Raw genomic sequence first — 24,320 nt, 5'->3', positions numbered from 1 at the left:
CGTGCACTGTCACCGAGGCAGAAACCTAGGAAGAGGCGGCCGGTGTACCTGCCATACCCAGAGGTGGGAGGAGAGCCTTGTTGCTCAAAACCACGGTGTAGTGTGAGCTCAGGGACATCTGGAAGTCACGGGACTTGTTTTGTTGCAGTGTTCTCGAACCGGTAATGCCTCCGAGGTGTGCTTCCGTATAAAAATAGGGAGTGGGCATCTTAACTGTTAAGCATATCTTTGTTTAGGTGGATGACCTGCTGATCATTGAGGAGAAAATAGATCTGGAGGTCCGTTCCCTGGAAACGTGCATGTATGACCATAAGACCTTCTCAGAGATACTGAACCGAGTCCAGAAAGCGGTGGACGACTTAAACCTGCACTCCTACTCCAACCTGCCCATCTGGGTCAACAAGCTGGATATGGAGGTGAGGGGGCGGTGTGCGAGTAGTGCGCTTCCTTCTCCTGGCAGTGGAGGGCGCTCCCTGTTGCATAAGTTTGTCTGTCTCTGAAATGCATTTTCTATAGAAACCACCAGTGATGACCAGTTTCCCCTCCTGAAATCCCACTTAACCAGCAGGAGAGTGACTTGGGCCTCACTTATGCTCCAGGCTGGCGGCAGATAGTGTGGAGGGGGAATGAGCACCTCATTTCTGGGCATTTGACTACCTCCTACTTGCCCTGGCCTGTTCTCCAGTGATTTAGGCTGTCTCTCTTGGGCCTCCCCTCCAGGAATGGACCCTCTCTGATAAGCCTGCTCTCTCTACCCACAGACCCCCCACCTTTAAAAAGGAAGAGCCTACAGTAACATCCCTGTTCTTCCTGGTGTGGAGGAACCTGGCTCTGTGGGAGTACGGGGGAGCACGTGCCTGGCCTGAAGTGCACTTGGCCCCCCATGTGGCGTGTGCAAGTGGGACTGCAGGATAGCTGGCAAGAGCTCAGTTAGCCTTACCAGGGCTTGACAGCGAGAGTCAACAAGCTCTCCCTGCCAGTTCCACGAGGGCTGGGGTTTTCTTCCCACCCCCTGGTTGCTTCCCCTGGCGATTGTGCAGCCTGAGACAGACCCTGAGGAGTGACCAGATGTCACAGAAATGTACACACCTCATTCTGGATCAGAGAAGGCTCTCTTCTTTCTCTGTCAAAAGAAGATGGTTTAATCTCCAAATTCTACAGTTTTTTAGTTTTATCTCTGAGGTTGCCAGGGAAACACTCTGGTAAATTTTCTGATTTCTGCTATACACATTCAAGACCGTCGGGGCGTGGTGCTTCACCCACAGACCAGGAACACAGCCAGCCCAGCAGTTGAGGATGTGACCACATGACTGCTGTGGCAGGCGACTGTATCCTTAACCTGAAACAAACTTTGTTCAGCAGTTTCTTAACTGTTCTTTCTAGATTGAAAGGATATTGGGTGTTCGCCTACAAGCTGGCCTTAGAGCGTGGACCCAGGTGCTTCTTGGACAAGCTGAAGATAAAGCAGAAGTCGACATGGACACAGACGCACCACAAGTTAGCCACAAGCCTGGCGGAGAGCCCAAGATCAAAGTGAGTATGCCATGGCCTGGTTGGGTAGTAAGTACAACAGAGCCCTCCCCTTGAACGAACAGTCACTTCATAATGGACGAAAGGCTGCTTACCCAAGACCCGGGTCTCATCATGGGGGCTGCTATGTGGGCACCGCTGACCCCAGCCTTCCTGTACCACGCTTATGGGCACTGCCCTGGGAGGTCTTCTCCCCATGTCTCTCGGCCTCATTCTGATCACGAGAAAGAAGCCCTTATGAGGTTCATGCCACACAACATCGGAGCCCTATTCTGCCCGGGCGTTCAGGGTCATGGGGGGGGGGGGAATCGAGAAAATGTCATGTGTCAGAAGACGAAGGAGATGGGACGACTGCCTTGCGTCCTGGGTTCGCCCGAGAGCCTGGAGGAAGCCGGTGTCAGGAGTGTTGTCCTGTTCAAGCTGTTTTGGTGACTGTGTCACATTAGAGGGTAAGGCTGGATGGAGCTGGTGAAGGTGTAGGGAAGGCTGTCATACTTTCGTGGCAGTTCTATAAATCTAGAATAATTTCAAAAACAAAAATTTTTTTAATGAAAAATATGTCTTAGGGAAAAATCTGTAGTGGGAAAAGAAAACCTTTGCTTGCCAGACACGTGCAAGGTTATATTTTAAGACCTGAATGTCATCTACAAGTAAAAGTTCATGCTGTGATGCCAGTCACTGATTTCACAAAACTCCGAACTAGAGTCTTGGGGGAGCGCAGGAGCAGGGCAGACCTCTCGGCGGGGACACTCCAGTACTGCCAAGCGCCTGTCGCGTGTCTGTGAAGGAATGTCAGTGGGAGCCTAGCACGGTTTCTAGAAAATCCTGTTAATTCAAGCTGTGCAAGTAGGTTTTGCCTATAAAGGTCCACTCTGCAGTGGTTCGTTGAGCTACATGTGTGTTGTAAATAGTTACAGTGTTTGTGTTCCTTGCACTTACAAGGTCCCGCATGGTGGAAGCCCGTGAGAACGGTGCATGTGTCAGCTCTGAGCTGAGAACAGAGAGCTTGCTTCCCTGCCAGACCTGGCTTTTCACTTTCCCCTCATGTTTGGAAAACACACTTTGGATTCGTGGATATGCCTCCCCAGAGCTTGCTTTTTAAAACTCTGAGATGCAGAGCAGCAAGTGAGCATGTCTAAGCTCATGAAACCACCCAGTGGAGAGTGTCAGGGTTCCTGCTTGGCTTCGAGCCCTGGCTGCTGGCCGTCTGTCAGTGAGGGCTTGTGCCAGCCTCCTACCATCAGTGCCTCGGGCTTAGAGTCACATGCAGAGAGGCCATCGCACACCTACTCCCGCTGTCTCCCCAGTGCCTGTTGTGTGTTTGGTGTCTGCCCTCTGACGTGATGGGGGGACGACAACACAGGAAATTGTGAAAGGGCATGTCTAATGCCAGAAGCTCAGAAGTTCATAGGAAGTGCTGTGTACCGAGACATTGCGTTTTTTTATTAAAGGTTTATTTATGCATATAAAAACTGGGGTGCAGGCCAGAGACAGTGGGGAGTAAGACCGGCAGAGCCACTGAAACTCTGCTGAGGGGAGCAGCGGGGAACAGGAGAGGTCTGCTGCGCCCTGTGGGTCAGCTCCCTGGCCGGGGATCATACTCAGGCCGCAGTGGCTGCTCATAGCTTGGCGGCACTGAGACTAACCCCTGCGCCACCAGGGAGGCCCATAACAAGACGGTTTATCAGGACAGATGGCTGAAATGAAATCTTTCATTCACAGAACGTTGTTCATGAGCTAAGAATAACCAACCAGGTCATCTATTTGAATCCGCCCATTGAGGAGTGCAGGTACAAGCTGTACCAAGAAATGTTTGCCTGGAAGATGATCGTACTGTCTCTTCCCAGGATCCAGAGTCAGAGGTACCAGGTGAGCCTCCCTGACTCAGGGACACCTGCACCCCGCTTGTTGCTTCTTTCCACATAACTTTAGTTACTCAGGTCACATTGCTTTATGACACTGTGTCTCCGAACTGCTTCTTTCCACACACAGCTCCTCCAGTGGCCTTCCACACTCCAGACTTCAGGCTCAGAGTCCTAAGGGAAAGGGAAGGTCAACCTCGTGTGGCCTGGCCCTTTCCGACACTTTCCGAGGCTGCAGCTGTGCTCACAGTGGTCTCTCAGGGATTCCCTCCATGAACTGCTGTGGGAATTTTTACTTCCAGCTGCTCCCTACTCCCCACTATTTATGATGGAACTTTGCAAACAAATGTGAAAATAGAGGGGCTGGCTTGCGCAGCCCATCTTTGTAAGCCTTTGGTCAGTTTTGCTTTTTCATATTCTCTTCCCCACCTCTCACCGCTGGGCTATTTTGAAGGAAACCCCAGGTAAAACATGCTTCTATTAGTAACTTCTAGAGCACAGGGAAAACTCAAAAGACGCTTTGGTCCCTGGGCTCTAGGTAATGTTACTTCTAAACAGAACCAGTGTTTTTCAAATAAACCTATTGCATGACCTCTGTATTAACAGGCTTCCACGAAGATAGGAATCTTGTTAGAAAGTTTATCTATGAACACAGACTCAGTACTTTCTAGAACTTTCTGAGGTAACAACCACCCAGAGGTTGGCCACTGTGGCAGTGCTTGACCAAAACCTGGCCCCTCCAACCCATCCAAACCAGGCTGAGGCCTGGCCGCTGCCTGGGGACCCGAGTGCAGCAAGGACGAGTGCATCTGTCACACATCTCCTGCTTCACCAGAGAACTCTGTCCGCAGTGTTCCCCCATGTACCCCAAGTACCAGCCGACACCTCTGTCCACTGACCCCCAGTCCTCCCCTTTCTCCTGAGTTCCTGTCGGCAGCCAGTCTTGACTCCTGTGCCTAGCCGTCTGCTTCCCTGTGCGTCTTGGTGGCACAGGCGCCCTCTGCTCAGGCACCCGTGGGGCGTCTCTGCCAGCACTGTCTGCCCTTCCCGGGGCACCACCTTGTGGCTGCTTAGTTCGGGACTGGGCAGGGGTGTGCTCTCCTGCTGTGCCTCCCACCTTGCTGGCCAGTCTCCTCAGCTTCCTCTGAGCAGTCACTCTCCACGCTCTCTGTCTCATCCTGTCTATACAGGAGTCAGATTAAATGCTGACTCTGTGCTTGTGACTCGTGCCTTTCTTGTCTCCACCTTCAAAACCAAACCTGATCTTTCTTTCCACGTCCATCGCCAGCAGCTCAGTCTCAATCCAGTCACACCTCACTCTGGTCACCAGCTCTCCCCCCTTGCTGACTCTGCCTCCGCCTTTGCCCCTAAGGTCTGTGCTCAGCACAGCAGCTAGTCAGCCTTCAATTGTGCCATGACCTTGAGTCGGTTCTTTTCTGAGCTGTTACTGGCTTCCCGGCATGAGGTAGCTTGCTGGGCCATATGTGAAAAACTGCTTGTTCCGCTCCTGCTCCTCCCCTCGTGGCTTCTCCAGCCACACCAGACTTGTGCTCACCCACAGGCAGAATCTTGGCCCTGGGCCTCTGCTCTCGCTGTCTCTCCGCTTGGCAATCCCACTGAAGAAGAATCACAGGGCTCCGCCCCTCTCTCCTCCAGCCTCCGCTCAGATGTTGCCCTCACTGAGCTCTTCCCGACCTCCCTATTTCAAACACAGCTGCCCCCGCACTCCTGTTCTCTATTTTCTTGGTTTTTCTCTGTTGTACTTCTTAGCGTTTGCATCCTGCATGTTTTGCTGTTGTACTATCTCCACCACAGAAAGGAATTGACTCTGTGAGCAGGGTTTGTATTCGTAGCGCCTATCACATCACAGGCCTACAGGGGGTAAAACAAACAAATGACCACTTCATCAGGTCCGTCTCGCTCCGTCTGCACTCTCATTTGAGAGTTCAGGTCTGGGCCCTGCTCCTTAGGCCGTGAGCTGTCACTTATTGTGAGCTGTTCTAATCAAGTGGACACAGGTGCACACTTCCTGCGTTCATTTCGGCCTCTGTTGGCAGGTGGGTGTGCATTACGAATTGACCGAGGAGGAGAAGTTCTACCGGAATGCTCTGACACGCATGCCTGACGGCCCTGTGGCCCTGGAGGAGTCCTACTCCGCGGTCATGGGCATTGTGACCGAGGTGGAGCAGTATGTCAAGGTGAGGCACCTCGCCCTACTCAGTGCTTTTGCATATGGGAGAATGATGTGGGTGTGAAAGGGTTTTGACTATCAGTTTGATTCACTGGATGTTTATTTAAAAAAATCAATAGGACAGATCTTCTGGGATACTGTTATTTTGGAGAACAGTAAATTTTATTTTTTGATAGGGAAATTCTGCGCTTTTGAAGTGGGAACTTCCCTGTGTGGCATAGACACTGACCTCACAAGGGGTGCCTGACGGCTGCTCTCTGCTTCCTCAGGTCTGGCTGCAGTACCAGTGTCTGTGGGACATGCAAGCTGAGAACATCTACAACAGGCTTGGGGAGGACCTCAACAAGTGGCAGGCACTCCTGGTTCAGATAAGGAAGGCCAGAGGCACATTTGACAACGCGGAAACCAAGAAAGAGTTTGGGCCTGTCGTCATAGATTATGGCAAGGTGCGCACGCGCTTGTGGGTTGGTGCGGGGCCTCTGGCGGCAGCAGGTGCAGGGGCCCTCCAACAGCAGCGGGGGCAGCAATTGCTGCAGCGAGAGCGCTCGGCTGAGGGCTGGTGGCCTTGTGTGTTCGTGCCGCGCAGGTCCAGTCCAAGGTGAACCTCAAGTACGACTCCTGGCACAAGGAGGTTCTCAGCAAGTTTGGGCAGATGCTTGGATCAAACATGACAGAATTCCACTCCCAGATCTCAAAGGTGAGGCGGCAGCGCCCTGGGGACACTGCTTCCCGCGAGCGCGTTTCTGAACTACATCCCTGCCTCCACCCCGACAGTCCCGCCAGGAGCTGGAGCAGCACTCCGTGGACACGGCCAGCACCTCTGACGCCGTGACCTTCATCACCTACGTGCAGTCTCTGAAGCGAAAGATCAAGCAGTTCGAGAAACAAGTGGAGGTAAGCGCAGCAAATGTGGCGGCCCTCTGCGGTGGCCCTCCAGTGCCCCTTGTTCTTCTCAGGTTTCATATCCTGAGAGGGTGTCCGCCTACCGCCTCCCCTCAGGCACCTCCCTGGGTGCTCGTGGGGTATAGGGCCTGGCATCCAGAAATCTGTGCTTTGGAATGCTCTGCGGGTGATTCCTAACCACATCAAGGCTTGGGAGCCTTGGCGAACTTGCAGGGGGCTTCCCCCTAGGACTGTCAGTGTGAAAGTTTCTGGAGAACAGCAAGTGTTTTCCTCCTACATGTTCTGTAGCCACAGCCTGTCGTCTTCTGTGGGGACCTGGCCATTGTTCTAGTAACCTTACAGGAGAAAAATGCTGTGTTTGCTTCTAACTCTCAAAGCTCTACCGCAATGGTCAGCGTTTGCTGGAAAAGCAGAGGTTCCAGTTTCCTCCATCTTGGCTCTACATCGACAACATCGAGGGAGAGTGGGGGGCCTTCAACGACATCATGCGGAGGAAGGACTCTGCCATTCAGCAGCAGGTAGCCAACCTGCAAATGAAGATCGTGCAGGAGGACCGGGCTGTGGAGAGCCGCACCACGGACCTGCTGACGGATTGGGAGAGGACCAAACCCGTCACGGTGAGTCCCCGTGGTGGCTGGAGAGCTCCTCACCCAATGCGTCTGCTGCCTTCAAGCATCAGAGGCTTTGCGATGGCCTAGCTTTCCTCCAACAAAGACTCTGTCCTTAGACAAGCATTACTTGCAGGCACAAGTCCTTAGACAAGGCATTACTTTCTTATTTCTGAAAATAAGAAAGCTAGCTTGCTAGCCTCTTTCACCCAGAACTCCTAATGGCCACTGAAGTGAGGAGGTGGTTTTAAAGGTTAAAGTTTCTCCTCAGAAACTTTGTCGGGAAAACGCAGAAATCAGACTTTGCTTTCTCTCAGCACCAGCCAGTCCTCAGGTTGCTGCTGCTAAGTGTCAAGCTGTGTCCTTAGTAGCAGTGGGCGAAAAGAAGGGTCCTTGCCCTTGTTGAGCCTCTCCTCTGAGAAGGGATCAAGAACCCAAGTGAGTTGGGTTGGGCGGAGCCTGGGAGGAAGCTGACAGTCTCTGTGGCGCAGGGGCAGAGGGGGCCTCCTCGGCTTCCCTGGTGGAGTGCGGACTTCACTGACGGGCACCTGTCGACATCGGGGAGAGGTAGGGGAAGGTATTTCACACCAGGTCTGGTGGCAGATTTGGCCTGCACTGAGAGACTGCTTAGGGCCCTTCCTGCCCTCAGCCTGTCCGTGCTGATCAGCCCAGAGGTTCTATGTTGTACTTAATTTTGTTCCTAGATCCTTGTTTTATAACAGGTCCCAGTAGTACCCATACAGGTAGTGTTAGCCCCTCATTGCCGGCTATCAGGACGCTGGCCTTGGCGGGCGTGAGTGGTGGTCAGCAGGCACAACCCTATCAGGATTTGAGTATCTCTTGCCTAGCCTTGCTAGTAATGTGTTAGAATTTTAATTGATTGTCTTTGGTAGAAAACTGACAAATAGTTGTCATCAAAAGCTATTGGAAAAGGAAGCGTGTAAGTTGTAGTGGCAGAGCTGCAGTAGAGGCCATTTCCAGAGAGCCCTTTCTCGGTGACCTATCTGCTCATTGAGGGCCAAGGCTGGCAGGCCCCAAGAGCCTGGTCCCCTCAAAAAAAGTGTCTGCCCTCATGCTTCTTTCCACCTCCTGAGCCCTTAGGAAGATGTGCAGCGAGGAGAGGGGGGCGCCACCTCAGCACAGGGTGCCGCGTGCGTCACCTGACTGTGTGTGTGGACAGAGCCACAGGCTCCCTCCCCATTTCAGGGCAGAGGCCTCTAACCATAGTTCTCTGCACTTTGACTGCTTTCAGGGCAATCTCCGCCCAGAGGAGGCGCTGCAGGCCCTCACCATTTACGAGGGCAAGTTCGGCAGGCTGAAGGACGACCGGGAGAAGTGTGCGAAGGCCAAGGAGGCCCTGGAGTTGACCGACACTGGGCTCCTCAGCGGTAGTGAAGAGCGCGTCCAGGTACAGCTGCTGTGTGCACATGGGTCCCCTGACTGCAGTGACAAAGCCTCTCCCACCCTGCTAGACTTGGAGACACTTTCCCTCTCCTAAGTGTATTTGCTTCGCTGTTCTTGCTCACAGGTGGCCTTGGAAGAATTACAGGACCTCAAAGGTGTTTGGTCAGAACTTTCTAAGGTCTGGGAGCAGATTGACCAGATGAAGGAGCAACCCTGGGTTTCAGTACAGCCTCGAAAGGTACACATACTTCGAGTGGGTGTCTGTGCGCACCTTGCCATATCAGGAGTCAGATGCGGATGCTCTGCAAGTCAGGCGCCGTGGGGCCCGCTAATGAATGGCACTCAGTGTCCCGCATGAGTCTGCGTTCTCCGTCCAGACTGGGGCTTTTTGTCTCACCATGTAAAGAAACTTTAGTGAGTGGAACCTCACCTGTGTCTCTCCTGACAGCTTCGGCAAAGTCTGGATGGCCTCTTGAACCAGCTGAAAAACTTCCCGGCACGACTGCGGCAGTACGCCTCCTACGAGTTTGTCCAGCGGCTCCTGAAGGGCTACCTGAAGGTAGGTGACTGGCCCCTGCCAGCTCCAGGTGGCCATGGGAGCCCAGCTCCACAGGTAACCATGCACTCTCCCCGCAGATCAACATGCTGGTGATCGAGCTGAAGTCCGAGGCGCTCAAGGACCGCCACTGGAAGCAGCTGATGAAGAGGCTACATGTGAACTGGGTTGTTTCTGAGCTGACCCTTGGCCAGATCTGGGATGTTGACTTGCAGAAAAACGAGGCTGTCGTTAAGGATGTGCTGCTCGTGGCCCAAGGGGAAATGGCCTTGGAAGAGTTTTTGAAGCAGGTAAGTCACAGGACCAACGGCCACCATCTGACCGATGTGAAGACCCTCCAGCCTCCCGATGCCTGCATGGCCCGTGGCTGAGCTGCTAGCGCCGCACATTGACAGCACGCCTTTCTGGTTTCAGATACGAGAAGTGTGGAACACTTATGAACTGGACTTGGTCAACTATCAGAACAAGTGTCGCCTCATCCGCGGCTGGGACGACCTCTTCAACAAGGTCAAGGAGCACATCAACAGTGTCTCCGCCATGAAGCTCTCTCCATACTATAAGGTGCTTTGTCTGGAGTGTCTCCTGCCCCTTGCTTTTTTAAACATGTGTAGAGCTTGATCTTAATCTGTGTTGTTTTTTTAATGAGTTTTGTTATATCTGCGAGTGAAAAGCTTAGCCGCTGGCTCTCCTGTCCACCCACTAGGTTTTCGAAGAGGATGCCCTGAGCTGGGAAGACAAACTGAACCGGATCATGGCTCTGTTTGACGTGTGGATTGACGTGCAGCGGCGCTGGGTCTACCTGGAAGGCATCTTTACGGGCAGTGCGGATATCAAGCACCTCCTGCCAGTGGAAACCCAGCGCTTCCAGAGGTACAGCTTCTAGCCTGAGCAGAGCACCGATTTCAACTGATTGGTCACCGTGGCACAAAGGCTAACTCTGGTTTTAATTTGGTTGGCAGTATCAGCATGGAGTTTTTGGCTCTCATGAAAAAAGTCTCCAAGTCTCCCCTTGTTATGGATGTTCTGAACATCCAGGGGGTGCAAAGGTCTCTGGAGAGATTGGCAGACTTGCTTGGGAAGATCCAGAAGGCTTTGGGGGAGTATCTGGAAAGAGAGCGCTCGTCTTTCCCCAGGTAAGCGAGCCACGGGACTGTGCTGAATGACGTCAGCCATAGGCATGCCTCCAGCCTCCTCTCCCGTCCGGGCCCTCGGGGTGGTCACTTGGCCCACCAGGGTCTTGTTACCAGCAGTCCACCTAACGAATGCCGTTTCTTTCTCGCGCGCTGCTTGGATTTGTTTATGAAGCTTCATTTATATCATCACCACCCACCCAGGGAAGACTGCATGCAGTGCAGCTGTTTCCGGAGTGGCTTCTCTTTCTCTCTGTACAGTTTGCTTAGTGTAGATGGAGTAGGTTTTTTAAAAAAGGAACTCATAAAGTAAGGAGAATGACATGAAATCCCTGAATTCCTCTTCAATGTCTCATTAGATAAACAAGCGTCTTGCTGGAGTGTTGGGAGAACTGTGAGTGTGACGTGACTCGCCCCATGTGTGTGCACCTGTGACATCTTAGCAACTTGTACATTATTTTGATTTTAGGTTCTATTTTGTGGGTGATGAAGATTTGCTTGAAATTATTGGAAACAGCAAAAATGTGGCGAAGTTACAGAAACATTTCAAGAAAATGTTTGCTGGCGTGTCAAGCATCATCCTGAATGAGGATAACTCTGTTGTCCTGGGCATTTCCTCCCGCGAAGGAGAGGAGGTAGTTAAATGCGTGACTGTAGCCTAGAAAATGTCTCTACTGGTTTTGCCCATCATAACTCTTGCATTTTATTTCTTTCAGGTCATGTTTAAAACTCCTGTGTCCATTACCGAACACCCCAAAATCAACGAGTGGCTCACGCTGGTGGAAAAGGAGATGAGAGTCACCTTGGCCAAACTGCTTGCCGAGTCTGTCACAGAAGTGGAGATTTTTGGTAAAGCGACTTCCATTGACCCGAACACCTACATCACTTGGATCGATAAATACCAGGTAGTGGATAGCAGAGGCGGGTGGTTTGAAGACGAACGCCTGGGACCCCAAAGTGACCCTGTAGATGGTGTGTCTTTCAGGCCCAGCTTGTGGTCTTGTCAGCCCAGATAGCCTGGTCTGAAAATGTGGAGACGGCTCTGGGCAGCATTGGGGGCAGTGGCGATGCGGCACCCTTGCACTCTGTGCTGAGCAACGTGGAGGTCACCCTCAATGTGCTGGCTGACTCGGTCCTCATGGAGCAGCCCCCACTCCGCAGACGCAAGCTGGAGCACCTGGTCAGTCCCTGCCTGCTCGTCCTCACCGTCTGTCTCGCCCCTTCAGCTCTAGCAGCTAAAGAAATCAAGCTTAAAAACCATGTCACTGGGGCCAGGAGGAAAGCAGGTGGCCCTTGCTCTCCTCCGGGGTGGGGATTTGGCCACATTCCTGTTGAGAGGTAATCTTGGTGTGACCTGGGGGTTACCCAACTTCCTGGTAAAAAGGAAGCGATCAACCTTGGTCAGGGTCTCGCTTGCTTTCTCTCCATCTATCTCCTTCCCAGAGAGACACTCTCAGAGCAGGGCACACCCAGCCAGCTGAGCCTGGACTCCGTGCAGGAGACAGACCCGCAGGCAGAGCAGCTGTTTTCTCGCTTTTTGCTGCTTAAAGTCTGTCCAGAGTGTGAGGTGTTTTTGTTAACTGTTTCCTGGGTCTTGCCACAGTTCTTGATTCTATCATTCCATTGTGTGGATAACAGGTCTGTTGTTTTTTGAAAGTGAATTTGCAGTCTAGAACTTGTGCCTAAAGCCACTGTAACTGGCCCCATAATTGAAGTCTAGCACAGCCAGAGAACGTGCACTGCACACCCTTCGTTCACAACAAGCTCTCAGCGTGCCTCTTCTTCAGATTACAGAGCTAGTTCACCAGAGAGATGTCACAAGGTCCTTGATCAAAAGCAAGATCGACAATGCCAAGTCTTTTGAATGGCTCAGCCAGATGCGGTTCTACTTTGACCCTAAGCAGACTGACGTGTTACAGCAATTGTCGATTCAGATGGCCAATGCCAAATTTAACTATGGCTTTGAGTACCTGGGTGTTCAGGACAAGCTGGTCCAGACTCCCCTCACCGACCGCTGCTACTTGACCATGACACAAGCCTTGGAGGCCAGGCTCGGAGGGTCCCCATTCGGTGAGTTACTCCATGAACCTGGGCCATGCTGTCAGGTGGTGAGTGGGGACTTCTCAGGTTGAGAGAATGACTCAGATGTATTTCTCGGTCACCTGGCTAGCATGTTACAAAGTCTTCAATTTGAGTTTTTTGCATTTACTCTGATTTTTAAATTGTAAAGCTAAAGGTATATTCTTAATTGAACAATAGACTCAATTGCTTTTGTCTTGTAACAGGGCCTGCCGGGACGGGGAAAACAGAGTCCGTTAAAGCTCTTGGCCATCAGCTGGGCCGGTTTGTTTTAGTTTTCAACTGCGATGAGACCTTTGATTTCCAGGTGAGAAGTCTTCTGGGGTCACCTAAGATCTAGTGGCTTGGGGAGGGCCAGGGGGTCTTGAGCTCACACCTCTCTCAAAGTTTGTCACCGGCTATTTCAGTGTTTTTTGTCTGCCTCTTGGTCATTTTGAACTGGTCGTGTTACCTACCATATGTGCTTTGATGTTGTCTTAAGCTTCATGTTCTCAAAAGTAAGGTTTTTGAGAAAAACCAAAAATGTGCCCACCATCACCCATTGCACCCCCACCATCCCACCCTTTCCACCTCTTGTCACCTCAGTTCAGTTATTGGTGTCCACGTTTTTTGTTCTGCTTTGTTCATTGTTTTATCTCCTTGCGTTGCACATGTCAGTGAAATCATTCCGTATTTGTCTTTCTCTTTCTGACTAATTTCCTTTCACATAATTGCCTTGGGTTCCTCCCATTAGGTAGCAAATGGCAAGATCTCATCTTTCATTACAACTGTGTAGTGTTTCATGTGTCACGAGTGCTTCATCTGGTCCTCTGTCAATGGACGCTAAGGTTACTTCCATGTCTCAGCTATTGTCAGGAGCCCTGCAGTAAACGTCATGGTGCATGTGGTTCTTCAAGCCTGTGGCTTGCTGCTCCTTGGGTAGATACCCGGTAGCTCGGCCACATGGTAACTCACTTTCTAGAACAGTTGTACCAGCTTCCACTCCCACCAGCAGTGCACTAGTGTGCTCTCCACCCCTCGCCGGCACTGTCGCCAGTGACCTTCCCACGTGTTTTCCTGATGGGAACACCTTACATTGTTGTTAGAAGTGTCTTCAAATCTGCCCATTTTTCGTTGGGTAGCTGTGGGTTGGTTCTGCAACTCCCTGTATCAAGTATATGGCGGGCAGATTCTGCCGCCAGCTTGGCTGATACTTTTTTCCATGTGCAGGAAGAAGACTTTCAGCTGTATTTTGTGGTTTCAGATCTTACGTATTAAACTTTAAATCTGTTTTGAGTTTATTTCTGTGTGTGGAATCAGAGAGAGTGGCCCAGTTTCATTCTTTTGTGTGTGTCTGTACAGTCTTCCCAGCACCATTGTTGAAGAGATTTTCCTTTCTGCATTGTGTGATCATGACTCCTGTCATAGATTTGGCTTTGATGTGTGTGTGGGTTTATTTCTGGGCTATTTCTCACCCCCAGAGATGTGGGGGTGAGAGGACTTACCAGAGACAGAGTGGGGAGCAGAACAGGTGGATCCACTGAAATCCACTGCTATGAGCAGCAGTGGGGAGACAGGAGAGGTCAGCTGAGCCCTGTGGGTCAGCTCCTTACCAGGGATGGAACGTGTGTTGCCGTGGTCAGTGAGGATAGCTTCATGGTGCTGAGACTGACCCCTGCGCCCCCAGGGAGGCCTGACTGTTTCATTGATGCATGTGTCTGTTTTCCCATAGCAATACAGTTTATTTCTGCGACTATTGTTGGACATGCTGTTTTAATTACTTTTGATTTATAATTTAAATTTGGGTAACCCAGTGCCTCCATTTTTCTTCTTGAAAATTATACAATTTCAAAGTATAATTTTGAGATTATACAGAAGTCTTTGGTGGAACATACCATTTTTCTTTTCTTTTCTTTTTTTTTTTTTTATAAATTTTATTGTTATATTCCCCATACAATTGCAGCCCCCCCATTCTGACCCCAATCCCTCCCCTCCCGCCCCCGCCCCCCTAAAAGTGTCTCTGGTTCATAGTTTTTTGTTGATTTTGATTTTCACTTTCTTATATTCATTTTCCTGGTCCCTTATTTAAGTTTTCTAGATTCCTGCTATGAGTGAGACCATCCGGTATTTTTCTTTTTCTTTTTGGCTTATTTCACTGAGCATGATCCCTTCCAGCGCCATCCATGTTGCTGCAAATTGCATGTGTTTATCTTTTTTGAATGCTGAGTAATATTCCATGGTATATATGTACCACATCTTCTTGATCCAGTCATCTATTTTTGGGCATTTGGGTTGTTTCCAAAGCTTAGCTATTGTAAACAGTGCTGCTATAAACATAGGGGTGCAGGTGCTCTTTGGAATTGATGTTTCTGTGTCCTTTGGGTAAATACCTAGGAGTGGAATTGCTGGATCATATGGAAGCTCTATGTTTAGTAGGTCCAGAAATCTCCACACAGCTCTCCACAGTGGTTGGACCAGTTTGCACTCCCACCAACAGTGCAGAAGAGTTCCTTTTTCTCCACACCCTCGCCAACATTTGTTGTTGCTAGTTTTTTTAATATGTGCCATTCTCACTGGTGTAAGATGGTATCTCATGGTAGTTTTGATTTGCATTTCCCTGATGACAAGTGATGTTGAACATTTTTTCATATGCCTGTTGGCCATTTGCATTTCCTCTTCAGAGAAGTTTCTTTTTAGCTCTTCTGCCCATTTTTTGACTGGATTATTTTCTTTGTTGTTGTTGAGTCTCATCAGCTCTTTGCAGATTTTTGTGATCAGTCCTTTATCATTAGTGTTGGGTGCAAAAATGTTCTCCCAGTTGGTGGGGTTTCTCTTTGTTTTTGTTATTGTCTCTTTTGCTGTGCAAAAGCTCTTTAATTTGATGTAGTCCCAGCTGTTTATCTTTGCCTTCACTATCACTGCTTTGGGTGATGTGTCTGTAAAGATGTCTTTGATGTGCAAATCACGTAGTGTTTCGCCTATATTTCCTTCTATATATTTTATGGTTTCAGGTCTTATGTCTAGTTCTTTAATCCATTTTGAGTTGATTTTTGTGTATGGTGTGAGGTAGTGGTCAAGCTTCATTCTTTTGCATGTAGCGACCCAGTTTTCCCAGCACCATTTATTGAACAAACTTTCTTTGCTCCAATGCATATTCTTTGCTCCTTTGTCAAAGATTAGTTGACCATAAATCTGTGGGTTTATTTCTGGATTTTCTATTCGATTCCATTGGTCTGTATGTCTGTTCTTGTTCCAATACCATGCAGTTTTGATGATTATGGCTTTGTAGTATAGTTTGAAGTCTGGGAGTGTGATGCCTCCATTCCCTTCTTTTATTTTTCAGGAGAGCTTTGGCTATTCGGGTTTTTTTGTGATTCCATATGAATTTCATCAATAATTGGAACATACCATTTTTCTAAAAGGGGGGGTTTCTTAAAAAATGGTTCGTGCCTGTTTCTGGAAATGAATATTGTGAAAAGGGTGGTAAGCAACAAAGAGTAGTAGAACAGAAATGAGCACAGGAGGGCATGGAGCACCCATCTGTACTAGTGATTGCTGCAGCTCATACAGGACTTGCTGTGTGTGCTTCTGGGCCCTTGGTCTCACGTGTGGCTCTGGTTGCACCTGCGCAGCCCGACGGAGTGGTATGACGCCTGCTTCAGAGACAGGCAAACCGAGATGTGATTGGCCAGGGTCAGCCCGAACCCAAGTTGGACCCTGACAGCGGCTTGCTTTCTGTTCTAGGCCATGGGAAGGATCTTTGTGGGGCTGTGCCAGGTGGGTGCGTGGGGCTGCTTTGACGAGTTCAACCGCCTGGAGGAGCGGATGCTGTCGGCCGTGTCCCAGCAGGTGCAGTGCATCCAGGAGGCACTGCGCGAGCACTCCAACCCCAACTACGACAAGGGTGAGGCCCGTCTGTTCTCGCACTGTCATTAGGAACGCAGTGGGAAAGTCCGTGGTGGGCCAAGTAGCCCCCTCTTAGCTGGGACTCCCCGCTGTGGGTAGGGGAGGGAGCTGTGGGAGAGGGGTCCCATGGTGAGCGGCAGCAACATTTGGGACGCCTTGTCCCTGCACAGGTCTCCTTCTGGAGCTCCTCCCAGTGCGTCTATGGCCCTCTTCCTGCAGCTCCAAAGAGCCCACATTCCTAGCCACTTTTGGGCTGGAGTGTTCTCGTTTGGGGCTGTGCGGAGGCAACCACAGGACAGGTGTGCGTGTTCTGAGCAGCTCTGGAACTTTGTTCAACACAAAGTGTACAGATTGGGGCGGAGTAGGGTCTAGGGGAGGCGACACATCGCTGTGCCCATGTACCTTTCAGCATTGCCTTTGAGCCCACCACAGTGGTCACTTGTGTTGCCACAGAATTTGCCAGACCTATGAAATCAAACAAATAGCGTGTTAAGGAAAGCAGTACCGGATAGTCTATTGCGGCCTAAATGGACCTCTCCCATTTAGCGTTCAGAGCTGTGGGGCTTGGGGTATTTTGGGTGATGTAGGAAAGGGGAATTCTGAAGATCTCAGCCAGTCACTATGTTGCAGTCTGCGTTCAGTTTCACTTCTGCAGCTATTGTTGGACTGAGTTTCTACTCTTGAGCTGATGTTGTGCCAAGTCCTGTTGCACAGGCTAGGGCTTGCTGCCTCTCATGAGTTGTCTGCTTGCTACACATGGACAGAAGAGGTGAAGAGTGGGTCTCCCTGGGCAGGTGGTGGTGCCTGCAAAAAGACCATGGCATGGCTCCCCTGGAGTCCTGGACTTTGGGCTTTAGTGGCCAGCAGGGAGGTGGAACTTTGTAGTTTTAGAGAAGTTTTGAACATCGTGATTCTTAATGCCATCATCTGATTTTCAGCCTCTGCCCCCATTACCTGTGAGCTGCTAAACAAGCAAGTCAAGGTGAGCCCAGACATGGCCATCTTCATCACCATGAATCCTGGCTACGCGGGCAGGTCGAATCTCCCGGACAACTTGAAAAAGCTGTTCCGGAGCCTGGCCATGACCAAGCCAGACCGGCAGCTCATCGCCCAGGTCATGCTGTACTCTCAGGGCTTCCGCACGGCCGAGATCCTTGCCAACAAAATCGTCCCCTTCTTTAAGTGAGTAGCCATGGGTAGCGGGGCTAGGTTTGTCAGTGTCGAGTTGACCTGAGCATCATGGCACATCTTTCAAAGTTTCCATTGATTTCTAGACACTGGGCACACTGGGCACTCATGTTAAAGTGTATTGTTCTTTTTTTGTTGTTTTTTTTTTTTAAGATTTATTTATGTATGCGTACAAGAACTGGGGTGTAAGCCAGAGGTGCCAGGGGTGAGAGGATTCACCAGAGACAGAGTGGGGAGCAGAACAGGCAGATCTACTGAAATATACTGCTGAGGGGAGCAGCAGGCAAGGCAGGAGAGGTCTGCTGTGCCATGTGGGTCAGCACCCTGGCCGCCCATGGACCGAACTTGTGCTGCAGTGGCTGACAGTAGCTTGACAGCATTGTCTTTAACCCCAGTACCACCAGGGAGGCCCCGAAAGTGTATTGTTCTGAAAGAAAACCTTTCTCACTTCTAGACTATGCGATGAGCAGCTCTCCTCTCAAAGCCACTATGACTTTGGGCTGCGAGCTTTGAAGAGTGTGCTGGTAAGTGCAGGTAACGTGAAGAGGGAGAGAATTCAGAAGATAAAGAGGGAGAAAGAAGAACGAGGCGAAGCAGTTGATGAAGGAGAAATTGCAGAAAATCTACCTGAGCAAGAGGTGTGTGCTTTTACTCACTCCAACCTCAAACACGATTTACGTTTACCTCTTCACCTTTTAAGTCATGACTGAAGAGAGTCCTCAGTGCACCTCGCGTGTACTGGGGTGGTGGAGCAGGCTGCATGCGCCTAGCCCCTGACTCAGTCCTTGTCCCTCCGTAGATCCTCATACAGAGCGTCTGTGAGACGATGGTGCCAAAGCTGGTGGCCGAGGACATCCCGTTGCTCTTCAGTCTCCTGTCGGATGTGTTCCCTGGGGTGCAGTACCACCGTGGGGAGATGACCGCGCTGCGAGAAGAGCTGCGGAAGGTGTGTCAGGAAATGTACCTGACCTACGGCGATGGGGAAGAAGTTGGCGGCATGTGGGTTGAGAAGGTAAGCAGGGCCCTATGAGCCGGCCAGCACGGTGGCTTCACTGCAGGCATCTGCACTTCAGTACGCGCTTCCTTCGCTTTTCTTCCTCTGAGATTCTTTTAAGAAAAAATGCATGTTTTCCTTGAGCTGTGTGTGCCGAGCCACGTGCACGCTCCCACGCTCCTGCTTAAACACGCTTCCCCTTTGGTCGCCTCTCCCTGGAGGGGTCGACCCTTCTGCGTCTTTTTGAGTCAGCTGGGTGAGCATCTCGTGTTCCCCTGACTCTGACCTTCCCAGCTTACCAGGGGATGCCCCACAACTTGCTTCTTGAAATGCTTGCTTAGATGTGACCAGGCACTGCTGCTCTGGCTGTCAAGCCCTGGTGCTTGCTGCAGGGGCGGCTGCCCAGCTTGGCGCGGGTGGCTCTGAGACTTAACTGAGGCCCCGTCTCCGAGCGGTGCTGATACTGGGGGTGGGCCCGCAGGTGCTGCAGCTCTACCAGATCACCCAGATCAACCACGGCCTGATGATGGTGGGGCCCTCGGGCAGCGGGAAGAGCATGGCCTGGCGCGTCCTTCTGAAGGCCTTGGAGCGACTGGAGGGCGTCGAGGGTGTGGCCCATATCATTGACCCCAAGGCCATCAGCAAAGACCACCTCTATGGTACCCTGGACCCCAACACCAGGGAGTGGACAGACGGGCTCTTCACACACGTTCTGAGGAAGTAAGTCCCCCTCGATTGGTGCAGGGCCTGGAGCTCGGGCCTTGGATGATGGTCAGCCTTGTTCCCTGCCGGATCAGGCAAGTTGAAAGCTGTTCCGGGGCGCACACATTCAGTCTTAACCACCCCTGCCAGGATCATCGACAATGTGCGGGGCGAGCTACAGAAGCGCCAGTGGATCGTCTTCGACGGCGACGTGGACCCCGAGTGGGTGGAGAACCTCAACTCCGTGCTGGACGACAACAAGCTCCTCACCCTGCCCAACGGGGAGCGCCTCAGCCTGCCCCCCAATGTAAGCTGCACTCCCATACTCTGGGTGGCTCTGGAGGCCAGGCCAGGGTCCTGCCGAGGGGCCTCTTGTGCCAGCAGCTCCCCACGGTGCGGCCTCTGCACCAGGGCTTAGCGGTAAATGGTCTCAGAGTCAGTCAGTTACACTGCCGCCCCGCCCCGGCAAGCTCAGGCTGGCGCCTCATGTGCCTTGACTGTGAAATCAGGGCTGGCCGCCAGACAGCACCTAAACCTCAGCCCCCACGATATCCATGTTCCTGCTCCCTCTGGCTTTCCCCGGCTTCTCTCGGCCTCCCGCTCTCGGCCCAGGTGTCCATGCTTGTCCTCCCAGGCGCTTCTCATCACAACACGTCACCATGCGTGGGCCACGAAACCTGGGGTAGATCGAGGCTTTAGGCAGCAGCCATAGAGGCCAGCAGTGGGAAGCCAATTCCTTTCCCTACCATGTCCCGCTGCTGACTGATACCATGCACACACCATAATGCTCAGCCTCGTGACTCCATGATGCATATTGTGGTTGGGGTTTCTGACATCGTTACACCTCAGAGAGGTGGCAAGATGCAGGGGTAGACACAGGGACTTTAAGGCTACTCCTCTGGAAACGAGCATCTGGTGCAGGTCCTGAACATGGTCCCGCTACGTTGGGTCATGTGGGCACACCAAGCACGGATTTGCATTCATAGAGACTCGAGTGTTGGGGTGCTGTCATCTGCAAGCTCTGTTCCATGCACTAGATACAAGCTCTGTTCCATGCGCTGGAAGAGCAGCAGTCGGCCCTGGGCCCACCCTACTCTCCTGGGACTGCCTTCTGCAGTGGGAGGCAAATAGACAGGTAGAAGGTGCTGAGGAAAAACATGGAGGGAGGCGGGTGGGTGCTGGTGAGAGGCGGTGGCTTCTTGGGAGGTGGGTTTGGGTAGAAGTTGAGGAGTGAGAGAGCAAGTCCTCTGGGCCCCCCGGAAATCCAGGCAAAGCAGCGAAGAGCAGAAAGAGATGTCTGAGTGTGTCAAGAGTGCGGAAGGGAATGGGGCACAGTGGGTGGGCACGGGAAAGTAGAGGAAGAAATTTGGTGCGAGACCAGGCCAGGCTCGCATCCCTGGGAGGACTGGAGCTTGCCTACAGGGGAGTCAGGAGTCTAGGGTGAGTCCAAATCAGGGCCAGGGAGGCGTTTGCAGAAATGTGAAATGAGGGGCGTGAGCTGTTGGCAGAGACCCCTCTGGCTGTCCGGAGGGCAGTTGAAGGCAGCATGGGGTGCCTGGTGCCTGGGCACAACCCCGGAGCTGATGTAGACAATGTGGAGCAGCGAAGTGCTGAGAAGTGCTGGGCTGTGGGTGCTGCTGCAGGACCCCGACAGGCTAGACTGTGAGACGGGCGGTGCCAGCCTGGTCCTGGCTTTCGGCCAGAGCAGCTGTTGAGTGCAAGCCTCTGTCCCGAGGGCTCGGCACTGGTGGCTCCACATTCAGAAGCGACGCCAGGGACTTGGGTGCCAGGCTCATGTTCCCTCACCGAGGCCCGTCTCTTGACTGGACGTGGCAGCTTCTTTCCTTTGGGCTCCTTTCCAGCAGGTTCTGACAGTGCCAGAAAGCGATTGCCTTGCATGGTGCTAGCTCTGAAGCAAGTCTCAGGCGTCAGCCCTGTGGAGTGAGCTGAGCCTGCTGCCTCCTCACAGAGCCCGCCTACCAAGTGGAGGCCCCCTGGGGGGGCAGGGGCGGCAGCACCCAGCAAATGAGCGTGCAGGCACCCCTGCTGACCCTCCTGTGGGAGTGAGGCGCCCCTGGTGGACCCCCCTGCACTGCTCCCTGCCCTGCCTGATTGTTGTTGAGACAGGATGGTGGGTATTGGAGCGGCATAGACAGCAGATGCTTTTACTTTTAAAGTAGAGGAATTGTAGTTTCCTGTTGGCTGCGTCTATAGGACAAAGAATCTTTTTTTTTTTTTTTTAAAGATTTATTTATTTATTTATTTATACAAGCACTGGGTATAGTCAGAGGCATGGGAGGGTGAAGGAATTCACCAGAGCCAGAGAGGGGAACAGAACAGGCAGACTGACGAAATACACCGCTGAGGGGAGCAGCGGGTGTGGCAGGAGAGGTCTGTCGCACCATGTGGGACCCTCGCCGGCGGCCAGGGACCGAACCAGCGCTGCAGAGGCTGCGGGCAGCTCTGCAGCCCAGCGCTCAACCACTGCGCCACCAGGGGAGGCCCAGGACAAAGAATCTTAATGCCCAGATATTTACCAACCCTAGGTCACTAAATCCACGTGCTATTGCCTGCAGGTGCGGATAATGTTTGAAGTGCAGGACCTGAAGTACGCCACCCTGGCCACCGTGTCGCGCTGCGGCATGGTCTGGTTCAGCGAGGACGTGCTGAGCACAGACATGATCTTCAACAACTTCCTAGCTAGGCTGCGCAGCATCCCCCTGGACGAAGGGGAGGAGGAGGCGCAGCGTCGGCGCAAGGGCAAGGAAGACGAGGGAGAGGAGGCAGCTTCCCCGATGCTGCAGGTGAGGCCGAGGCCATAGGTCAGGGTGCTGGCCCTGCCCCCACGCTGAGGGTGGCTGTCCCACCCAGGTATCTGAATTCCAGGTGCTTTTCAGGGTAGTCACTGCCCATCTGGCGCTGGGCTCTCCCGGGGTATGCGGTCAGTCCAGCTTCTAAGGGTGCTGCAGAGGCCAGGACAGTACAGAAAAGCCCAGGCTACTCCGCTTACGTATTTTCCCTGCAAATTGGTGAAGGCCTGCCCTTTTCCGGTTTGTTCCCCAGAAGCATGATTTTTGAGAGCTGCCAGGGTGAAGGTGTGAGGATGTGTCGATGCTTCGTCCGTCCCTCGATTTTGTCAATCCAAATTTGTTTTCAGAGGCCACATGACTCTCCCCCAGGCCTCGGTTAGAGTAATTGAAGCTCTCCCAGATGTTGGGCATGGGAGTTAAACGTTCTATGCCCCCTCCTGCAGATCCAGAGGGACGCGGCTACCATCATGCAGCCGTACTTCACATCTAACGGCCTGGTCACCAAGGCCCTGGAGCACGCCTTCAAGCTGGAGCACATCATGGACCTGACGCGGCTGCGCTGCCTGGGCTCGCTCTTCTCTATGCTGCACCAGGCCTGCCGCAATGTGGCCCAGTACAATGCCAACCACCCTGACTTCCCCATGCAGATCGAGCAGCTGGAGCGCTACATCCAGGTCAGGGCACCTGGGCCCGCACCGCCCCACTCTCTGCCCACCGGGGTGTGCGCTGCCTGGGGAGGGCAGGCCCTCACGAGGGGTGGGGACGGTGCCCAACAACGCCGGGAGCCCCTCTCTTAAAGGGTCACTGTGCTGCCGGAGTCTCGTTGGAATTCTGGGGGACAATGGGATTTTTCTCCTCTTTCAATAGCGGTATCTGGTTTATGCCATACTCTGGTCCTTGTCTGGAGATAGTCGACTGAAAATGAGAGCGGAGCTGGGTGAATACATCAGGAGAATCACCACGGTGCCACTGCCTGCTGCCCCCAACATTCCCATCATCGATTACGAAGTAAGTGCCCGAAGTCAGCCTCCCGCCCGCTCGTCCCCCCACCTTGGCTTTGACTTACTCTTCCATTCACACTCCGACCCTGTCCTCCGAGTTTGTGTGGACTGGTTGGAAGGTTCTGGTGTGTGTCAAAGTGAGCGAGTCTTTAGTGAGAGGCTCTAGGTCTCGGGCTGACCCGGCTGTCCTGCATGCAGGTGTCCATCAGCGGGGAGTGGTCGCCATGGCAGGCCAAGGTGCCACAGATTGAGGTGGAGACGCACAAGGTGGCTGCCCCCGATGTCGTCGTGCCCACCTTGGACACGGTCCGCCACGAAGCCCTCTTGTACACCTGGCTGGCCGAGCACAAGCCACTGGTTCTTTGTGGGCCCCCAGGGTCCGGGAAGACCATGACGCTCTTCAGCGCTCTGCGGGCCCTGCCCGACATGGAGGTAAAGCAGCTTGCCTGGGCAAGGGAGCCTTGGATGTCCCCTGGGAACCAGGCCTCGTAGGACCTCGCTTGTTTTCTCCCTTGAAAAGGTCGTGGGCCTTAACTTCTCAAGTGCCACCACCCCAGAGCTCCTGCTGAAGACTTTCGATCACTATTGCGAGTACAGACGCACACCCAACGGGGTGGTTCTGGCGCCTGTTCAACTTGGAAAATGGCTGGTCTTGTTCTGTGATGAAATCAACTTGCCAGACATGGACAAATATGGGACACAGAGGGTCATATCCTTCATCAGACAGGTTGGCTTTTGTCCCGACCCCCCACGACCCCCACTGCGATGCCTGTTCATAGCTGCTCCTAACACGTTCCTTCTGCTCCCCACAGATGGTGGAACATGGAGGCTTTTACCGAACCTCAGACCAAACCTGGGTGAAGCTGGAGAGAATCCAGTTTGTCGGGGCGTGTAACCCCCCCACTGATCCCGGAAGAAAGCCCCTCTCACACAGGTAACACATCTCAGACTTCCCATGTGCTCAGGCACCAGTGCCAGGAGAGCTCTGGATGCAGCATGGCTACAGCCTTGTTTGAAATACCACTCCGGCTTCCTCGGCCCTGCTGCAGAGCCAGGAACCCAGAACTGAAAGTGCTTGACCGGGGTTGGGGGGGCATGTCCCCGCCGTGCCCCATCTGCAGGGCCGAGCTCTTTGCCCACCTTTGCTTGCTTTTTTTTTTTGCATCCGCTGTTGTGTTGTCCTCCATTTCCGGTGATGGGGCCAGTTGGCTGTTGGGAAGCACCTGGGCCTGCTGGTGGCCTGCACCGCGCCACAGTGGCTAAGCTGACTGTCCCTGCACAGGTTCTTGCGGCACGTGCCAGTCGTGTATGTGGACTACCCCGGCCCCGCCTCCCTGACGCAGATCTACGGCACCTTCAACCGGGCCATGCTGAGGCTCATCCCGTCCCTGCGCACGTACGCGGAGCCACTCACTGCGGCCATGGTGGAGTTCTACACCATGTCTCAGGTACGCGGCGCTGCCCCCCAGGGCTCAAG

General features: G+C 52.7%; 1 protein-coding gene across 1 annotated transcript in view; it reads left to right on the top strand.

Moving 5' to 3' along the window:
- The window catches only part of DYNC1H1 (dynein cytoplasmic 1 heavy chain 1), a gene marked incomplete at its 5' end in the record, with an annotated part of 61,360 nt that overhangs the window by 18,168 nt on the left and 18,872 nt on the right, over positions 1-24,320 (top strand). The window contains 33 exons of the mRNA XM_084239855.1: positions 237-416; positions 1,384-1,533; positions 3,253-3,399; positions 5,450-5,590; positions 5,853-6,029; positions 6,170-6,280; positions 6,358-6,477; positions 6,864-7,103; positions 8,347-8,502; positions 8,623-8,736; positions 8,947-9,057; positions 9,135-9,344; positions 9,469-9,615; positions 9,758-9,924; positions 10,014-10,187; positions 10,654-10,819; positions 10,901-11,089; positions 11,170-11,364; positions 11,972-12,254; positions 12,470-12,570; positions 15,987-16,146; positions 17,087-17,330; positions 17,791-17,974; positions 18,136-18,348; positions 18,812-19,050; positions 19,183-19,339; positions 21,609-21,836; positions 22,286-22,516; positions 22,710-22,850; positions 23,042-23,275; positions 23,364-23,570; positions 23,656-23,777; positions 24,126-24,291. Coding sequence (XP_084095981.1) covers positions 237-416; positions 1,384-1,533; positions 3,253-3,399; positions 5,450-5,590; positions 5,853-6,029; positions 6,170-6,280; positions 6,358-6,477; positions 6,864-7,103; positions 8,347-8,502; positions 8,623-8,736; positions 8,947-9,057; positions 9,135-9,344; positions 9,469-9,615; positions 9,758-9,924; positions 10,014-10,187; positions 10,654-10,819; positions 10,901-11,089; positions 11,170-11,364; positions 11,972-12,254; positions 12,470-12,570; positions 15,987-16,146; positions 17,087-17,330; positions 17,791-17,974; positions 18,136-18,348; positions 18,812-19,050; positions 19,183-19,339; positions 21,609-21,836; positions 22,286-22,516; positions 22,710-22,850; positions 23,042-23,275; positions 23,364-23,570; positions 23,656-23,777; positions 24,126-24,291 — 5,805 coding nt within the window. The remainder of the gene's footprint in view (positions 1-236; positions 417-1,383; positions 1,534-3,252; positions 3,400-5,449; positions 5,591-5,852; positions 6,030-6,169; positions 6,281-6,357; positions 6,478-6,863; positions 7,104-8,346; positions 8,503-8,622; positions 8,737-8,946; positions 9,058-9,134; positions 9,345-9,468; positions 9,616-9,757; positions 9,925-10,013; positions 10,188-10,653; positions 10,820-10,900; positions 11,090-11,169; positions 11,365-11,971; positions 12,255-12,469; positions 12,571-15,986; positions 16,147-17,086; positions 17,331-17,790; positions 17,975-18,135; positions 18,349-18,811; positions 19,051-19,182; positions 19,340-21,608; positions 21,837-22,285; positions 22,517-22,709; positions 22,851-23,041; positions 23,276-23,363; positions 23,571-23,655; positions 23,778-24,125; positions 24,292-24,320) is intronic.

Source organism: Talpa europaea (genome assembly GCF_964194135.1).
Source record: "Talpa europaea genome assembly, chromosome: 8".
Taxonomy (NCBI): Eukaryota; Metazoa; Chordata; class Mammalia; order Eulipotyphla; family Talpidae; genus Talpa; species Talpa europaea.
This window is presented reverse-complemented; position numbering and strand designations above follow the sequence as displayed.